This window comes from Peromyscus eremicus, chromosome 11, assembly GCF_949786415.1.
Source record: "Peromyscus eremicus chromosome 11, PerEre_H2_v1, whole genome shotgun sequence".
In the NCBI taxonomy this organism is placed as follows: Eukaryota; Metazoa; Chordata; class Mammalia; order Rodentia; family Cricetidae; genus Peromyscus; species Peromyscus eremicus.
This window is the reverse complement of record NC_081427.1, coordinates 32,145,408-32,161,814: the sequence shown is the minus strand read 5'-3', so window position 1 is coordinate 32,161,814 and position 16,407 is coordinate 32,145,408. Positions and strand designations below refer to the sequence as shown.

The window sequence follows — 16,407 nt, the reverse complement described above, 5'->3', positions numbered from 1 at the left end:
GAGGGAGATGATATGATAGTCTACATAAGTGACCCTAAAAATTCTACCAGAGTATTCCTACAGCTGATAAACAGCTTCAACAATGTGGTGAGATACAAAATTAACTCAAAAAAATCAGCATCTCTCCTATATACAAATAATAAACATAAACAGGACAAGAAAGAAATCAGAGAAACATCACCCTTAAAAATAGCCAAAAATAATATAAACATACCTTGGAGTAACTCTAACAAAACAAATGAAAGACCCATATGACAAGAACTTTAAGTCTCTGAAGAAAGAAATTGAAGAAGATATCAGAAAATGGAAAGATCTCCCATGCTCATGGATAGGTAGACATAATAAAACATAATAAAAATGGCAAACTTACTAAAAGCAATCTACAGATTCAATGAAATCCCCATCAAAATCCCAACACAATTTTTCACAGACTTAGAAAGAACAATACTCAACTTCATATAGAAAAAAAAACCCAAGATACCTAAAACAATCCTATACAATAAAGCAATCTCTGGAAGCATCACCATCCCTGACCTGAAGTTTTACTATAGAGCTATTGTAATAAAAACAGCTTGATATTGGCATAAAAACCGACATGTGTAATCCCAGCACTCGGGAGGCAGGGCCAGGTGGATCTCTGTGAGTTCGAGGCCAGCCTGGGCTACCAAGTGAGTTCCAGGAGAGGCGCAAAGCTACACAGAGAAACCCTGTCTTGAAAAACCAAAAAAAAAAAAAAAAAAAAAAAAAAAAAACCAAAAAAAAAAAAAACCAAAAAAAAAGGAAAAAAAACCGACATGTGAACCAATGGAATTGAATTAAAGAACCTGACATTAACCCACACACCTATGAACACCTGATTTTTGACAAAGAAGCCAAGACCTTACAATGGAGAAAAGAAAGCATCTTCAACAAATGGTGCTGGCATAACTGGATGTCAATATGTAGAAAAAGGCAAATAAATCCATATTTATTGCTATGCACAAAACTCAAGTCCAAGTGGATCAAAGACCTAAACATAAATCTAGTTACACTGAACCTGATAGAAGAGAAAGTGGGAAGTAGCCTTGAACACATTGTCACAGGAGACCACTTCTTAAATATAACACTAGTAGCACAGACACTGAGAACAAAAATTAATAAATGGGACCTCCTGAAATTGAGAAGCTTCTTTAAGGCAAAGGACATGGTAAATAAGATAAAACAACAGCCTGCAGAATGGAAAAAGATCTTCACCAATCCCACATCTGACAGAGGGCTAATCTCCAAAATATATAAAGAACTCAAGAAACTAGACATCAAAATACCAAACAACCCAATTAACAAATGAAGTACTGCTCTAAACAGAATTCTCAACAGAAGAATCTCAAACGACCAAAAGACATTTACGGAAGTGCTCAACATTTGTAATCAGGGAAATGGAAATCAAAACAACTCTTGAGATACCATCTTACACCTGTCAGAATGGCTAAGATCAAAAACACTGATGACAGCTTATGTTGGAGAGGATGTGGAGCAAAGGAAACACTCCTCCACTGTTGGCGAGAGTGCAAACTTGTACAGCCACTTTGGAAGTCAGTATGGCAGTTTCTCAGAAAATTGGGAATCAATCTATCTCAAGACCCAGTGATAACACTCTTGGGCATATACTCAAGGAATGCTCAATCATAACATAAAGACACTTGCTCAACTATGTTCATAACAGCATTATTCATAATAGCCAGAACCTGAAAACAACCTAGTTGCCCCTCAATGAAATAGTGGATAAAGAAAATATGGTACATATACACAATGGAGTACTACTCGACAGTAAAAAATAATGGTATAATGAAATTTGGAGGAAAATGGATAGAACTAGAAAATATCATCCTGAGTGAGGTAACCCAGACTCAGAAAGACAAACATGGTCTAGTATCTAGCAGACACTAGATCTAAAGCAAAGGATAACCAGACTATAACCCACAGCTCCAGCAAGCTAGGTAACAAGGAGGACCCTAGGAGGGACACATGGAGTGCCCTCGGAAGGGGAAATAGACAAGATCTCATGAGTAAACTGGGAATGATTGTGGGGCAATAGAGGGTAGGGGATGGGGGATGAGAACCTAAAGGAATGGGATGGTAGAGCTGGTACAGGGATGGAGTGGGAGAGCAAAGAAAAGGATACCATGATAGAGGGAAACATCCATAATGAGGATAGGGAGAAACCAGGTGCTAGGGAGGTTCCCAGGAATCCACAAGGATGACCCCAGCTTAGACTACTAGCAATAATGGAGAGGGTGCCTGAGCTGGCTTAATCAGATTGGTGAATACCCTAACTGTCATCATAGAGCCTTCATCCAGTAATTGATGGAAACAGATGCAGAGATCCACAGCCAAGCACGAAGCAGAGCCCTGGAAGTCCAGTCGAAGAGAAAGAAAGAGGGATTTTATGAGCAAGGGGCATCAAGACAATGATGGGGAAACTTACAGACAAAACCAAACCAAGCTAGTGGGAACTCACACACTTTAGACCAACAGCCGTGGAGCCTCCATGGGACGGGACTAGGCCCTCTGCATACAGGAGACAGTTGTGTAGCTTGGTCTGTTTAAGGGACCCCTGGCAGTGGGGATAGGATCTATCTCTGGTGCAGGAACTGGCTTTATGGAGCCCATTACCTATGGTGGGACACCTTTGCACAGCCTTGATTCAGGGGGATGGGCTTGGACCTCAACTGAATGTACCAGGCTTTGCTGACTCCCCATGAGAGGCCTTACCTTTTCAGAGGAGGGGATGAGGGTGGGCTGGGGGGGAAAGACTGAGGGGGAGTGGGAGGAGGGATGAGAGGGAGATCTGTGATTGGTATGTAAAGCAAATAAATTTCTTAATAAAAAAGAAAAAATGCAAAAAAGAGTCTGTGCAGAAGAAAGAGAGGGGGATCTATGATTGGTATGTAAAAAGAATGAAAATGTCTTAATAAAAAATCATTAAAAAAGAATCTATGCAGTATTTTGGGGTTTTTTTTTCAGTTAGTACATAATGCTGCTTGCCTATAGTTAGTGAGTTAATTATAGATAACTTTATAGTCATTAAACAGAGCCTAACAGAACCTCAGCTAAGCAGCACTACTAGCCATTTGTTTGATTGCTGGCATTATCAAAATGGCAAGGAAACTGTGCTTACTTACTAGTATTTAATAAATCAGTCTTTTCACAGTTCAGAACACTCACCTATACACCTGGCGTGTATCTATTAATGTTCTGTATGGTTGAAGTGCCCATATAGCTCTTTTAGAGAATTATTTCAGAAAAGTATTTTTGTGAATCTCATTAAATGTACCAATTGACTTCCAATTAATGGTCCATGAAGTATGAGAAGAAAGTCCACTGTTGAAGAGTTCTTCTGAAGTTCTCAACTGCCTACCAAAATGATCATGATATAGCCCATCCCTTTCAGTCATGCACAGTTAGGCTTCTCCCCAGATACTCAAGCTCTCTTTAACCTCTAATTTTTACTGTTCCTTCTTATGTCCTTCCTTTTTCTACTAAGAGAGTTTATATGAATTTTCTGAATTCACCCCCCTTATGTCACTATCCTAATCCAACTCAATCATTGTGTTTATGTGTTTGCATCTTTCAAACACAGGGTAATTCATGAACAGCCTTACAGTCACACAGACCTGTATACTTGGAAGGGCTTTCTGCATGACTTAATGACCTGCCATCACTATCTTAGGATTCTCTACTTTGGACTCCCATCTTCATCATGGTCTTGAGCTCTGTTAAATTGTACAAAGTTCTACATAAGCCAATCTTCCTGATTTCTCTATGAAAATATTCTTTTACTCTTGGTAGCTAATGCTATCTGACCGATTTGTTATCAAATCCATTTTGTTGTTGATTTGAAGGCACCATGAAAACACAGACTTAGCCTAGTTCTTTCTCACTGTTACAGACAAATAGTAGTGAGTGATTACTATTGGAATAACGCATGTGACCGGCTTTGTGCCAAGCAGGAGACCAGAGAGTGCAACTTGCAGACATGTCCCATCAACTGTGTCCTTGGAGACTATGGGCCATGGTCAGACTGTGACCCTTGTATTGAAAAACAGGTATGTGAGCCACAAGCATAACCAGATGGTCTAAATCACATCACAAGTGAGTTCCAGGGTCCCATGGCAAATTCAACATCAGAGACATGCTAAACTTTTTTATTTTCTGAAAATAAACTGCCTTAGTTTTCATTGAAAGAAAATTGTGTTTGTGTGGGGTGTTATTGGTGGTGACGGTGGTGGTGGTGGTGGTGGTGGTGGTGGTGGTGGTGGTGGTGGTGGTATTGATAGTGGTCGTTGTTGTTGTCATTGTGTTTGTGGGGGTGGTATTGGTGATGGTGGTGGTGGTGGTGGTAGTGGTGGTATTGGTGGTGGTGGTGGTGGTGGTGGTGGTGGTGGTGGTATTGATAGTGGTCGTTGTTGTTGTCATTGTGTTTGTGGGGGTGGTATTGGTGATGGTGGTGGTGGTGGTGGTAGTGGTGGTATTGGTGGTGGTGGTGGTGGTGGTGGTGGTGGTGGTGGTGGTGGTATTGATAGTGGTCGTTGTTGTTGTCATTGTGTTTGTGGGGGTGGTATTGGTGATGGTGGTGGTGGTGGTGGTGGTAGTGGTGGTATTGGTGGTGGTGGTGTTGGTGGTAGTGGTGGTGGTAGTGGTGGTATTGGTGGTGGTGGTGGTGGTGGTGGTGGTGGTGGTGGTGGTGGTGATGGTGGTGGTATGGTGGTGGTGGTGGGGGGGGGGGTGGTAGGGTTCATTTTACATTTTACATGCTCTTTGGCCATATGAACACCAAAAGGAAAGTCCACCTCTAACCATATCACACTTATTTATATCTGAATTTCACTGCTCACACTTCCTGAGACTTCAGGAAGCAAAAGTAAATGCTAAGAACTTCAGCTTTCATCCAGTGCCTAAAACTAAACAGAAATAAAAGAAATAAATCACAATTCTGGCTCTTTGCTTTTCCTCTAAACTCTGACTACCCATGGGAAAAGTCCACAACTTGTTTGTTTTTCCCAGCTGCAATATTTACCCAGCTCATACTCTTTCCTGTAAGGGGCACATCATGTGACCTATGTCAACTTCAATCAGAGTCCCGTGTTCCCAACAGCTGCACATTAGAGAGAAAAAAAAAACTCATTTGTAGAGAACAAACTGGAAATTGTGCTGAGTCCCTTATGTAAACCATACAAACTTCACATTCTAGTGTCTTGCTATATGTTTACAGATGTGTATGTTCCAACTCCTTAGGGGCTAAGGATTTGGAACAGGGAAGTACCACTGATTAATAATGGAACTGTGTTTGGAATGCAAGTTTTTCTGCAGTTTAAGTCAGCACTGGCGTATCCTGTCACATTTCTAGTCTCATTCTCCATCTCACTCCTCACCAAAATATTTCAAAGTGTGGAGAATGTGTCAACCAGTTTCCATAGTGACTTTCCTATTCAAAAGAATCTCAAAATCCTTTCCCATTTATAACTTCACAGTGTCTGAGATGTAAAAGTGCCACTTTATTGCCTGCATAGAGGAGATGCTCAGTAAACATTTTTCGTTTGCCGTTGGTATAACTTAGAATCCTATGATTTCAGAGTGAGGAAAAGCTTTGGAAGCTTTTTTGCCCAGTTTCTCATTTTGCAAGTTGGGAAACTGAGGCATGCCAAGTGGTGACTTACCTATATATGCAACACAGTGAAACTGGGGAAAAGTGTTAGTACAATTCACGAGTTGTCACCATGGGGTTGATTACAACTGGGACTGGGAAAGCCATTCTTGGATGAATTTTCACTTTGACCTTGACCTTGTTTTGAAATTATTCACCCTCCTCTACTTTTCTTTCAGATTAAAGTTAAATCTATCCTGCGCCCAAGTCAGTTTGGGGGACAGCCATGCACAGAGCCCCTGGTGACCTTTCAACCATGTGTCCCATCCAAGCTTTGCAAAATTGAAGAGGCTGATTGCAAGAATAAATTCCTCTGTGACAGTGGTAATATATACTCTGCTAAAATGTTCAGTCTCCATTAAAAATACTGAGTGCCAGCAAAAGCTATGAAAGAACAGTCCCTCCCCACTGCAAGCACGTGGTGGGCTGTTGTTATGCTACACATTACCAAGGCATTCAGGAGTGAAGTTGCAGCTCTCAAGACATAATCATCTGGACCATTTACCTGACTCATTTGCTCAGGTAATAGTGTTCAGAGTCCTATTTTGTTATAGGGGTAGAGAGGGAAAGAGGAGGACAAAGGGAAAAACACAAGCAGGTATTTTAACAAATGGATATTAATAAGCACAAATCTATAATGAGGATAACTGAAAAGAAGTGACAGGTTGGGGACCAGAAAGATGACTCAGTGAATAAAAGTGCTTGTCACCCAGACTGACAACATGAGTTCAATTCCTAGAACTTCTGTGATAGAGAGAATTGACTGCTCATATTTGTTCTGGCCTCTGCATGTATGTATGCATACACACACACACACACACACACACACACACACACACACACACGCACGCACGCGCGCGCGCGCACTCACATCAAATAAATAAATATAAAAACCAAGTTAAGTGAGAAGTGACAGATTAGGGTATATTTTTAATTGTTTGTTAGGAAAAGACTACTGAGATATTATGTCAGGTGAATCCTAAATAAGATAAAGTTTCACAATTGGTTCCAAAGGCTGCCTCCACCCCACAATAATGAGATATTGTATTGGTTTAAATGTTAGCAACATTCAAGTATAATGCACGCTGAGATTTCTAAGAACTGATATTTAAGTTATATTAGAATATAGTCAAATCTTGAATACTTTATTTATAGATACTCATCTGTTAATTTCTAGCTCATTAAATCCCACCTCTTTGGAGAGTTCATATCCAATTTCTACAAATGCTTTCGTGAACATCCAAATGGCCAATATCAGCTTTATGGTCCATGTGATTTCTATCTTGTTGTGATCACTCAACTAGCCTGTATCATCAATCCTCCTATGTCAATATATGAGCATAGACGTGTTCCAGGAAAACTGTATTTACAAAAATGAATGCAGGTCAGTTTTAGCATATGAACTGTAGTTCATTGAACTCCCACGTAAATGTTCAACTTTCAGTTAGAAAAAAGAAAGAAATTTCAGATGGATAAGCCCCACATTGCTTTTGTGCACTCTGGGTACACAGAAAAGTAATTAGCAAATTTTAAATTTCATAGATAACTTACTTAAGACCCTAGAACTAAAATTCTTTCTTCTTTACACACTGCTTCCATCCTTCATCTTTGCCATCTTTTTCTAAATATAGATGATAATGCTGATATCAAGGTTTTCCAAACCTGTAAAATGAGGGTAGGTGTTGGATAGAGAGGTATACCTTCTATCCCAGTGATGAGGTCACATCACAAATTAATGTAAGGAAGATAATAAAAACCTTGATGGAATGGCTGAGAATAATTCAGACTTGCACATTACATCCAACATCCTAAAATAAAAATTTAGAACTGAAAGCAACTATTTCAGGCTTTAAATGGAGTTATTATAGTAAACAACTGAGAGAAACGCTATTCAGCAGATGATAAACCTATGGAATTAGTTATAGATTTCTGCAGATAAAATGTTCACAAGCCTGCAAAAGCCTTAGAGTCACATACTGATTACTAATAAATAATGGCTAATTTCAGACAAGTCAGCAACAACAGCCTCTGGTTTCCAGGTCAACAGTGAGCACTAGGTCCACAGCCACTGTCTAAAAACTGGAGTGGCAAGATAGTTCAGTGGCCTGATGACCAGAGTTCAGTCTCTGAGAATCCCATGGTGGAAAGAGAGAACCAATTCTTGCACATTGTCTTCTGACCTCATGTGCCACTGTGGCTGGTGTGCCATCATATCTCCAATAGGAACTAACTAGATGAGATGTAATAAATTAACAATAAAAGATCCAAATTATTACAATGTCTGTAATTGTTGGTAAGCTGCTGTGACCCTGGACTCTGTGCTGCCCAAACCACGTCACCCTGAGTCTTAAATGACTCTATATTCCAGCTACCAATTGATAAATCCTGGCAACAATATGGTTGGCATCCTTCCAGATTGGGTGACGCAATGGTCTTTTTGCTTGTTAAATGTTTCATTAAAAATGGTATGCTACTGTCCTCTCCAAAAACCACCTACTATGAACAGGAATAAGAGAAGTTGGATGGACATTGTTGGTCTGATTAGAGATGACCCTTACTTAACAAAGAATTTTAAAAAATTAGAGTCATTATCCTGTCCCAAAAGGATAGGATACCTTACATGGCATTTTCATGACAGCTTTACCACGGCATTAGTTACAATGTACTATGCCAACTTATCTCTCAGGGCCAACTTATCTCTCAGGGTTCTGATTTTAAGCATTGAATAAAATATTTAGCTAGTCTTTCAGATGTTTATAAAAAATAATATACAATCACAATACCACAGCCAGTCCAAGTAGGAAAAAAAAAGTGTACGACTTCTGCATGACTGTATGGCTCCAACTAGCAGTCCTGTCACCCACAGTTTCCCAATGTGATTACAGTCACTTGTGGTCAACCACAGTCTGATATCTTAGATGAAAAATCCCTGAAATAAGTCATTTTAGCTTTTAAATTCCATGTCAGAGTAGAATGAGGAAACCGTGTGTCATCCCACTCTGTCCCTTCCAGGATATTCATCACCTCTTTCTATAGCATAAGCATAACACACACTACCTGCCCATTGTTTCGGTTATGAGATCAACATGTCACTCAGCTGTAGCTGGTTCTTTTCATGAACCCTTATTTTACGTATTAATGGCCACAAAGTACAAAGGCTGTAATGATGGTGATCCATGTGAGCCTAAGAGAAGTGTGAAGTGCCACGATGAAAGTTCTCAACTTGAGGAAATCAAGAAAATCGTATGTTAAGGATGCTCAGACCCAGGGTAGGAATGGAGCTACTCTCCAATAACTTGTAGAGAAGTTCACAAGCTTTGCTGTCGTATCTCAAACTGGAGTTTTGAACAAAGCATAGGATAGGTGCTTAAGATGGACAAGGTATGAATTACAAGGCTTAGTGCTCCCTGTAGTCTTAGACATGTGAGGGTTTTAAAAATTGTTCCTCACAAATAAAGGGAACTACTGCATACGTATGCACTGACCTCAGTAAATTCTGCAACATTCTAACTGCTCCTCAAGTTCCCAGCCCCCACTCTGGTATAGGCTATATTAATGGCTTATAATGTCACATCCTTTTTGCTTTTTATTCCATTGCATCACTTATAGTCATTCTCAGCTATCTCCCATCTTGCCTACTAAATATCACTCAAAAGATGTCTTTCTTCTTTCATCTCAGCACTTATTGGCAGGTCCCTTCCAATGTCTAGAAATGTCAAAGCTTGGCAAATAGGAACTGAATGTTCCATGAGTCTCTGTATACTATCTAGGAAAATAGAAAGCCCTTCTAAAAGGAACCACTACTCAAAATGGGATTTTTCTTCAATCTGTTAGCACCAAGAACAGAATTTAAATATATATATATATATATATATATATATATATATATATATATATATATATATATATCATGAGTCAAAACAACACTCTTCTTTGTTTCAAGTTAAATAACCTAAAACATGATTAAAAAATATACAAAAAACAAAAACCCTAGGTATAGTTTTCTACAAGTAACCTCCTCTAGCCTGTATCTTAAAATTAACAGAAATACACCCTTATCTTTTAGTTTTGAATGATTACGATGCTCATAGTCATCATCATAATCCCTGTCTAAACATAAGACAAAATTTTGAGTAATGTAAAGAATTATTTTGAATATGCTCTACCTTCTACATGGAAATTATTAACCAAAAGATGCGAAACTAAAGGTTTTCAGGAGTCTTTTGTAGCAATAAAAATTAAAATTCAGCAGATACTCAGGTTCCCCGCCCCTCAAGCATTTATTTAGTCAAATTAGTGACACATGGCTCTAAGTCAGACACTGGTCACAGCTTCAACATGTCAAGCTTGTAGTCTTGAGTAAGAAGTATATGAGATGACTGTTAAGTGTCTGGCTTCTTCCACTCATAAGCTTTTAGAGATTTGGAAATGTATTGTTTGCACAAGTAGGTTGCTTGTGTGCCTATAATTATAGGGTTTTTTAAATAAAAATTATCTAGACTCTGCCATAGAGATCAAAACAAAATTCTGAACCTACTATCAACTTTCTTCAGACCAATATCTCTCCAGAAAGCTCACTCCAATGTAATTTTAAAATTCTCTTCTTCAAACAAAAAAGAAGAAGAAGAAAAGAAAATTATCTTCTTGAAAATAGCCCAATAGCAACTAAATGGTCCTGTGGTGATTCTTAGATGCTCCAGACCTAGAGGTGACATCAGTTTGTTTCTTCATTTCATGCGTTCCTATACCTTACCTTTCTCTTGATGTTTAAAGCATTTGTGCTTCACCTTAATAAATGCTTTCCTAGCTGTAACATGTTGGTAATGCTGTGGTGTGCTTTCTTGACCAGGGCGCTGCATTCCCCGGAAGTTAGAATGCAATGGAGAAAATGACTGTGGAGACAATTCAGATGAAAGGGGCTGTGGGAGAACAAAGGCTGTATGCCCACGGACGTACGAGCCCATCCCTAATGTGCAGCTGATGGGCACTGGGTATGTAACATCCTTCTATCACTTGGGAAAGAAAAGGTACCCCTGAAATAAGGAGAGGTACATCAACAACAGACACTACACAAAATCATGGAAAATAAACAACACACTGTTGAATGATGCTTGAGTGACTGAACAAATTGATGAGGAAAAGGAGAACATTGCTTATGGTTGTATTATAAGTCAAAATCCCAGCAGGAAAATCCATATTTTGGATGTGAGAGGGTAAGACAGGGTAAATGAGAGAGGGGGAGAGAGAGAGAGAGAGAGAGAGAGAGAGAGAGAGAGAGAGAGAGAGAGAGAGAGAGATTCTCATTACCTTCAAATGGGAGAATCTCATTAAGAACAGTGCCCTGGGCTCCCCCACTGTCACATCACCCTAATCGATGCCCAGGTCTAGCTTGGTGCTGTGGCAAAGATAGTTCCTACAGGGAAGGCTGTGCCCTCTGTAGTTCTCCTCATGGTTCTCCAAGCAACTTTGGCAGGTCCTCTCCCACATGCCCACATGGCATTCTCTCTCTCTCTCTCTCTCTCTCTCTCTCTCTCTCTCTCTCTCTCTCTCTCTCTCTCTCTGTCCTGATGTCTAGTGGCTTTTTCCTTCTCTCTTTTTCTTGTGCCTTAAGGCAGAAAAATTCCCTCCATCTCCTCCTCTCCTGACAAGGTTGGGCATTGAGTATCATGGGGATAATTGTTTTGTTTATTTAATTCTGATATTAAAGTATTAATAAAAACAAGAAAAAATAAGGAAGGGACTGGGGAAGGAAGGAAGAGTAGTTAAGCAGTCATAAAAAAAATACAGAGTGATTATGACCAAGTGAAAAAAATAGAGTAATACGTATGTCGGTGTGACTAGGGATCCTCTCCCATAGACAACGTGATTTATGGCTAGGTCAGTGGTTTACAGGCAGAGGAGCAACCTTGTGTTACCATCTGCTCTCACCTTAATGAGAAACTGAACTTCAGAAGATTTAATTAGGTCTGCCAAGCCATGAAGGGTGGAACCAGAACTCAAGGCCAGATTTCAAAACCAAATGTGTTTCTGTAACTCCACAGCAGCACTCTCTTAGAGAAAATACTGAAAGAAACCAGAGACCATGCGTTCCTTGTTGACTGGGACTCAAAAGTCCTAACGTTACTGTTTCAGGAGGGCACTGGCAATTTAGCAAGGGGTCTAACTTCATTAGGCTGTGTCTATGTTTTTAAATAGTTTAGAGAATGTAAAAACAAGTCAAGGAAAATGGAACTAAACCTCAGTTTGAAACATAAGTAAAAATTGATTAAAATAATAATAATAATAATCTCCTGTGTCCTCCATTCCCACGAGGAAGACCCATCCTATTGTTGGGTTCAATTGGCTCTCAGACTCTGATGTCCCATACTAGGATTTTAAAACATTTAAAACTCTTGGGAGAGAACAAAATGGCTCTGTGGGTAAAGCAATGGTGGCAGCCTGGTCACCCAAGTTTGGATCCCCAGAACACACATATGAAGCCAGGAGTGGTCGGTGTATATCCACAATCCAGGCCCTCTCCTGTGGCATGATGTTGCGGACAGGGACAGGAGCCTCTGCTGGACACTCACAGGCCAGATACTTCGGAGTTTTCAGTGCAGAATCACAAACAAAAGAAATCCGGTCTCAAAATAGTTGGAAGGCCCAAAATTAGCTATTAAATATTGTCCTCTGACCTTGACATGTGTGCCATAGCAGGCACTTGTGGCACTCATGTGCACACACACACACACACACACACACACAAATGCAAAATGATGTTTTGAATTTAATTTAAAAAATGAATTCTTCACTGATGTTTTCAGCATTACTTTTGTTGCCACAGTCGAATGACGTGGAATCTTGAAGTCTGAAAGACAAACAACTCAAATACAGCCTCGTTTGATTTATCATAAAAACCAGCAACCACTGGACCAGACTCAATGACACTTGTAGAGAAGACATTAGTCTGAAATAAGGGGAGTTGGATTCCACACATATTTCTACATTAACTGTCACAGTCAAGTAATTTAATACCATGGGCCTTGGTTTCCCCCTATGTATCCTGCGTGGCTACAGACTGATCGATCTGCAGTTCTGCCCTAAGACTTTCTAATTGCTTCTCATGCACATAAGAATGATTTGACATCTTATTTTTTTTATCAACGTGCAGAAATGGCTTCCCTGTTATCCTTTTCCTGCAAGAAAATCATAGCTCTAAATGCCCACTGATGACCACAGTGTTTCTAACCTTCTGATTTTCAAGTGTTTTTAAGGTTCTGACCAGTGAATAGAACACTATAACTCATCTCTTTTTCTGTGGGTCTAGTCCACAGAGCTACAGATGAGGAAGACCACATGCTATGTGTACTTTGGCAGGCAAACTGTGTGGCCTTCTGACAGCCAGAGCTCTTGTCCCAAGGATTCTTGGAAATGAGCAAAGGCTGCTGACTCCAGGACAGCCAGTCCTTTCTTTGTCTCCCCAGGGAGAGAGTCTTGAGATGTACTATAATTCCTTTCTAATCAGCTGGCCCTAGCAGCTCAGCCTCCTCTCCCTTCGCCTTCCAATATTTTTCTGCCCACAAAAGCTATCTTCTAGGTGTCTGGCTGTTTTTTAAAAAACTACATCTTTCCGAGAAAATAATTAACCATACTTATATTCCCAGCATTAATCACTAAGTCCCACACCTAAAGCAAGAATCAAACAATAGACACATATGGCTTGTTTTCTTATCATGCTCAGCCAAGGTGCACATATAAATACATTTGGCCACGTTTATATATGCATATACTTGCATATGCATATCTTTTAGTTTATGTATTTTTAAGTAGTACAAGGCCACTTGCCCAGCATGTGTGAGACTCTAGTTCCTCTAGCACAGAAAAAAAAAAAAAAGGATGAACTATAAAGCAAATGAGATAAAAACACTTTAGAAAGCTAAAGTATTTGTTGTCGTTGTGTATTTAAAACACAAAAACATGGGACCAATATAAACATCTCAGAGGAGACTGAAAATACGAGAGCTAGAATCATCTGCATGGTTGGTTTGGCTCTGACCAAAAGCAACTTTAGAAGAAAGGGTTTAGTCTAGTTTATACATTATAGTCCATCGCCGAGGGTATCCAGGGTAGGAGCTGAAGGCAAGAACCTGGAGGCAGGAACTGAAGCAGAAATCACAGAAGCATGTTGCTTGCTGCCTTGCTCCCTCCAGCTCACTCAGCTACGTTTCTTATACAGCCCACGCTCACCTGCCTAAGTAAGCATGGCACCGCTCACAGTGGGCTGTGCCATCCTGTATCAATTAGCAATTAAGAAAATGCCTCACAGACACAGCCACAAGCCAATCTGATCTGGGAAAATCTTCGGTTGAAGTTTCCCCTTTCCAGGTGACTCTAGGTTTCTGTCAAGTTGACAGCTGAAGCTAACCATGGCAAGCTCCAAAAGATTCCTCATGCCTGCTCTGATGAAGTGACCTTCATAAAAATCGTGTCTTTATACTCCACAAGCAGCTTCCTATATTCCTATAGGAGTTAGTTTTCTTTTCTCAAACATCTTCTCATTTGTTACAGACATAGGTACGTAGTGTAAGGCTGTTCTATGAGAACCATTCTTTACTCCTCATGCGTCCCTCTTAGCTTAGAATATGCAAATACATGAAAGGCAGACACTTGTGCTAATCCTGCTGAGTACTTTAGAAAGCTCTTCCCAGATCAACTTTCCGTAATTCTTCTTTCAAATACCCACTGATATAAACTCAAATGTGAACAAATACAAACCTCTAGTTGTACTTGTACCTGTGTAGGTGTGCTGTGCATTTCAGAGAACCCCTAGAAGCTGTTCCTTCTCAAAATAACATTTATGATATATGATAGAATCCATGCTCACCATACAATTCAGCCATTTGAAGCATACATACTAGAAGGTGAACAAAAATATCATGGTTTGCAGGCCAGGCTAGACTACACAGCATGGTTCTGTCTTAAAACAGTTGGGAAATCTGTAATTTCTTAGTATATTCACAGATTTATATAGCCATCACCCGAATATAATTTTAGAATATTTCATACTGATTTTTCGGAGTGGCTGCGACATTTTATGTTTTCATTGTTATGTTTGATTGAAAATCAGTCTCTCTTCAGTTTGCTTACTTTTTTTTTAAGAGAGCAAACCTTTAATTACTGCTAAGTGTTGGAATCATGTTACAAGCAAATCCTATTTTGAATATGATACCCATTTATTTCAAATCATTAGTGGTACTTTCTGGTTTCTGAAAATTATTTATTTATTTACTTATTTAGTATGTGTGCATGTGTGTGTGTGTGTGTGTGTGTGTGTGTGTGTGTGTGTGTGAATATGGGCATCCATGAACCACAGGCCACATGTGGACACCAGACCACCTTTCTGGAGATAATTCTCCTGCTTCCCCTTGTTTGAAGCAGGGTCTCTTTTACTGTTTCTGCGGCTGCGCAGCAGACTCCAGGCAGGGTGTCTGGCCCACAACCTTCAGGCTAACTCTCCTATCCCTACTTCCCATCTGACATTAAGACCACTGGGATTACAGACGTGTGTCACCTCATATGACTTTTTGAAAGGAGTTCCAGGGATCGAACTCGGGACACCAGGTCATCTGGCTTGCTCAGCAAACACTTTTACCCGCTGAGCTACCTCCCTGTTCCCTGACGGTTGTTTTTAACACCCCCTTTCATTAAGGCTATCTGTCCTAGTGGGTGGGAAATGACAACTCGCTGCGGTTTTGATTTTTATTTCCTGACTGGGTCACAATATTGAACATCTTTTCCTGTGTTTGTTAGTTGCTTCCATCTGTTCTTTAAAGAACTATCTATTCTGATACTTTGATCCCTTGCACACCATGAACTAATTTGTTCTATATATCATTGGCTTATAAGCATTCTTTGTATATTCTGGGTATAGGTTCTTCAGCAGATAGGTAATTTATTTGTAAATATTTTCTCCTATTGGATTGCTTTTGTTATTTTGATGGTATCCTTTTAAGTGTAAACTTTTTATAAAGATATTAGAGTGTGTGTGTGTGTGTGTGTGTGTGTGTGTGTGTGCGTGCGCTGCCATGAATTTATGTGCACTACATGCATGTAGAAGCCAACTGAGGCCAGAACTCATAGAACTGGAGTTTACATGTAGTTATAAGATGCCATGTGAGTACTGGAAATCAAATCTAAGGTCCTCTGTAAGAGCACTAAGTGCTCTTTTTTTTTTTTTTTTTTTTTTTTTTTTTTTTTTTTTTTTTTTGGTTTTTCAAGACAGGGTTTCTCTGTGCAGCTTTGAGCCTTTCCTGGATCTTGCTCGGTAGACCAGGCTGGCCTCAAACTTACAAAGATCCGCCTGCCTCTGCCTCCCAAGTGCTGGGATTAAAGGCGTGCGCCACCACCACCCGGCGCACTAAGTGCTCTTAAAGACTAAGCTATTTCTCCTGCCCTGAGGTATAAATTTTTAGTTCTGATAAACTCTAATATATCTACTTCTTCTGTTACATATGTTTTCAGCATCTCATCTAAGAAGACTTTGCCTGTATACAAGATCACAAAGATTTATTTTTATAGTTTTCCTTAGAACATTTGTATTTTTAACCTTCGAATATAAATCTGTGAACTACTTTGAGTAAATTTTTATCCTATGAGAAATGATTCAAAATTTGTATATTTTCACATGACTACCAAATTATCACAAAACTAACCATTTGTTAGAAATAAATAAAAAACTGTTTAAT

General features: G+C 39.6%; 1 protein-coding gene across 1 annotated transcript in view; it reads left to right on the top strand.

The window, feature by feature from the left end:
• Positions 1-16,407, top strand: part of C6 (complement C6) — a 78,617-nt gene that overhangs the window by 9,107 nt on the left and 53,103 nt on the right. Inside the window, exons 3-5 of the mRNA XM_059276624.1 lie at positions 3,929-4,085; positions 5,863-6,007; positions 10,533-10,674. Coding sequence (XP_059132607.1) covers positions 3,929-4,085; positions 5,863-6,007; positions 10,533-10,674 — 444 coding nt within the window. The remainder of the gene's footprint in view (positions 1-3,928; positions 4,086-5,862; positions 6,008-10,532; positions 10,675-16,407) is intronic.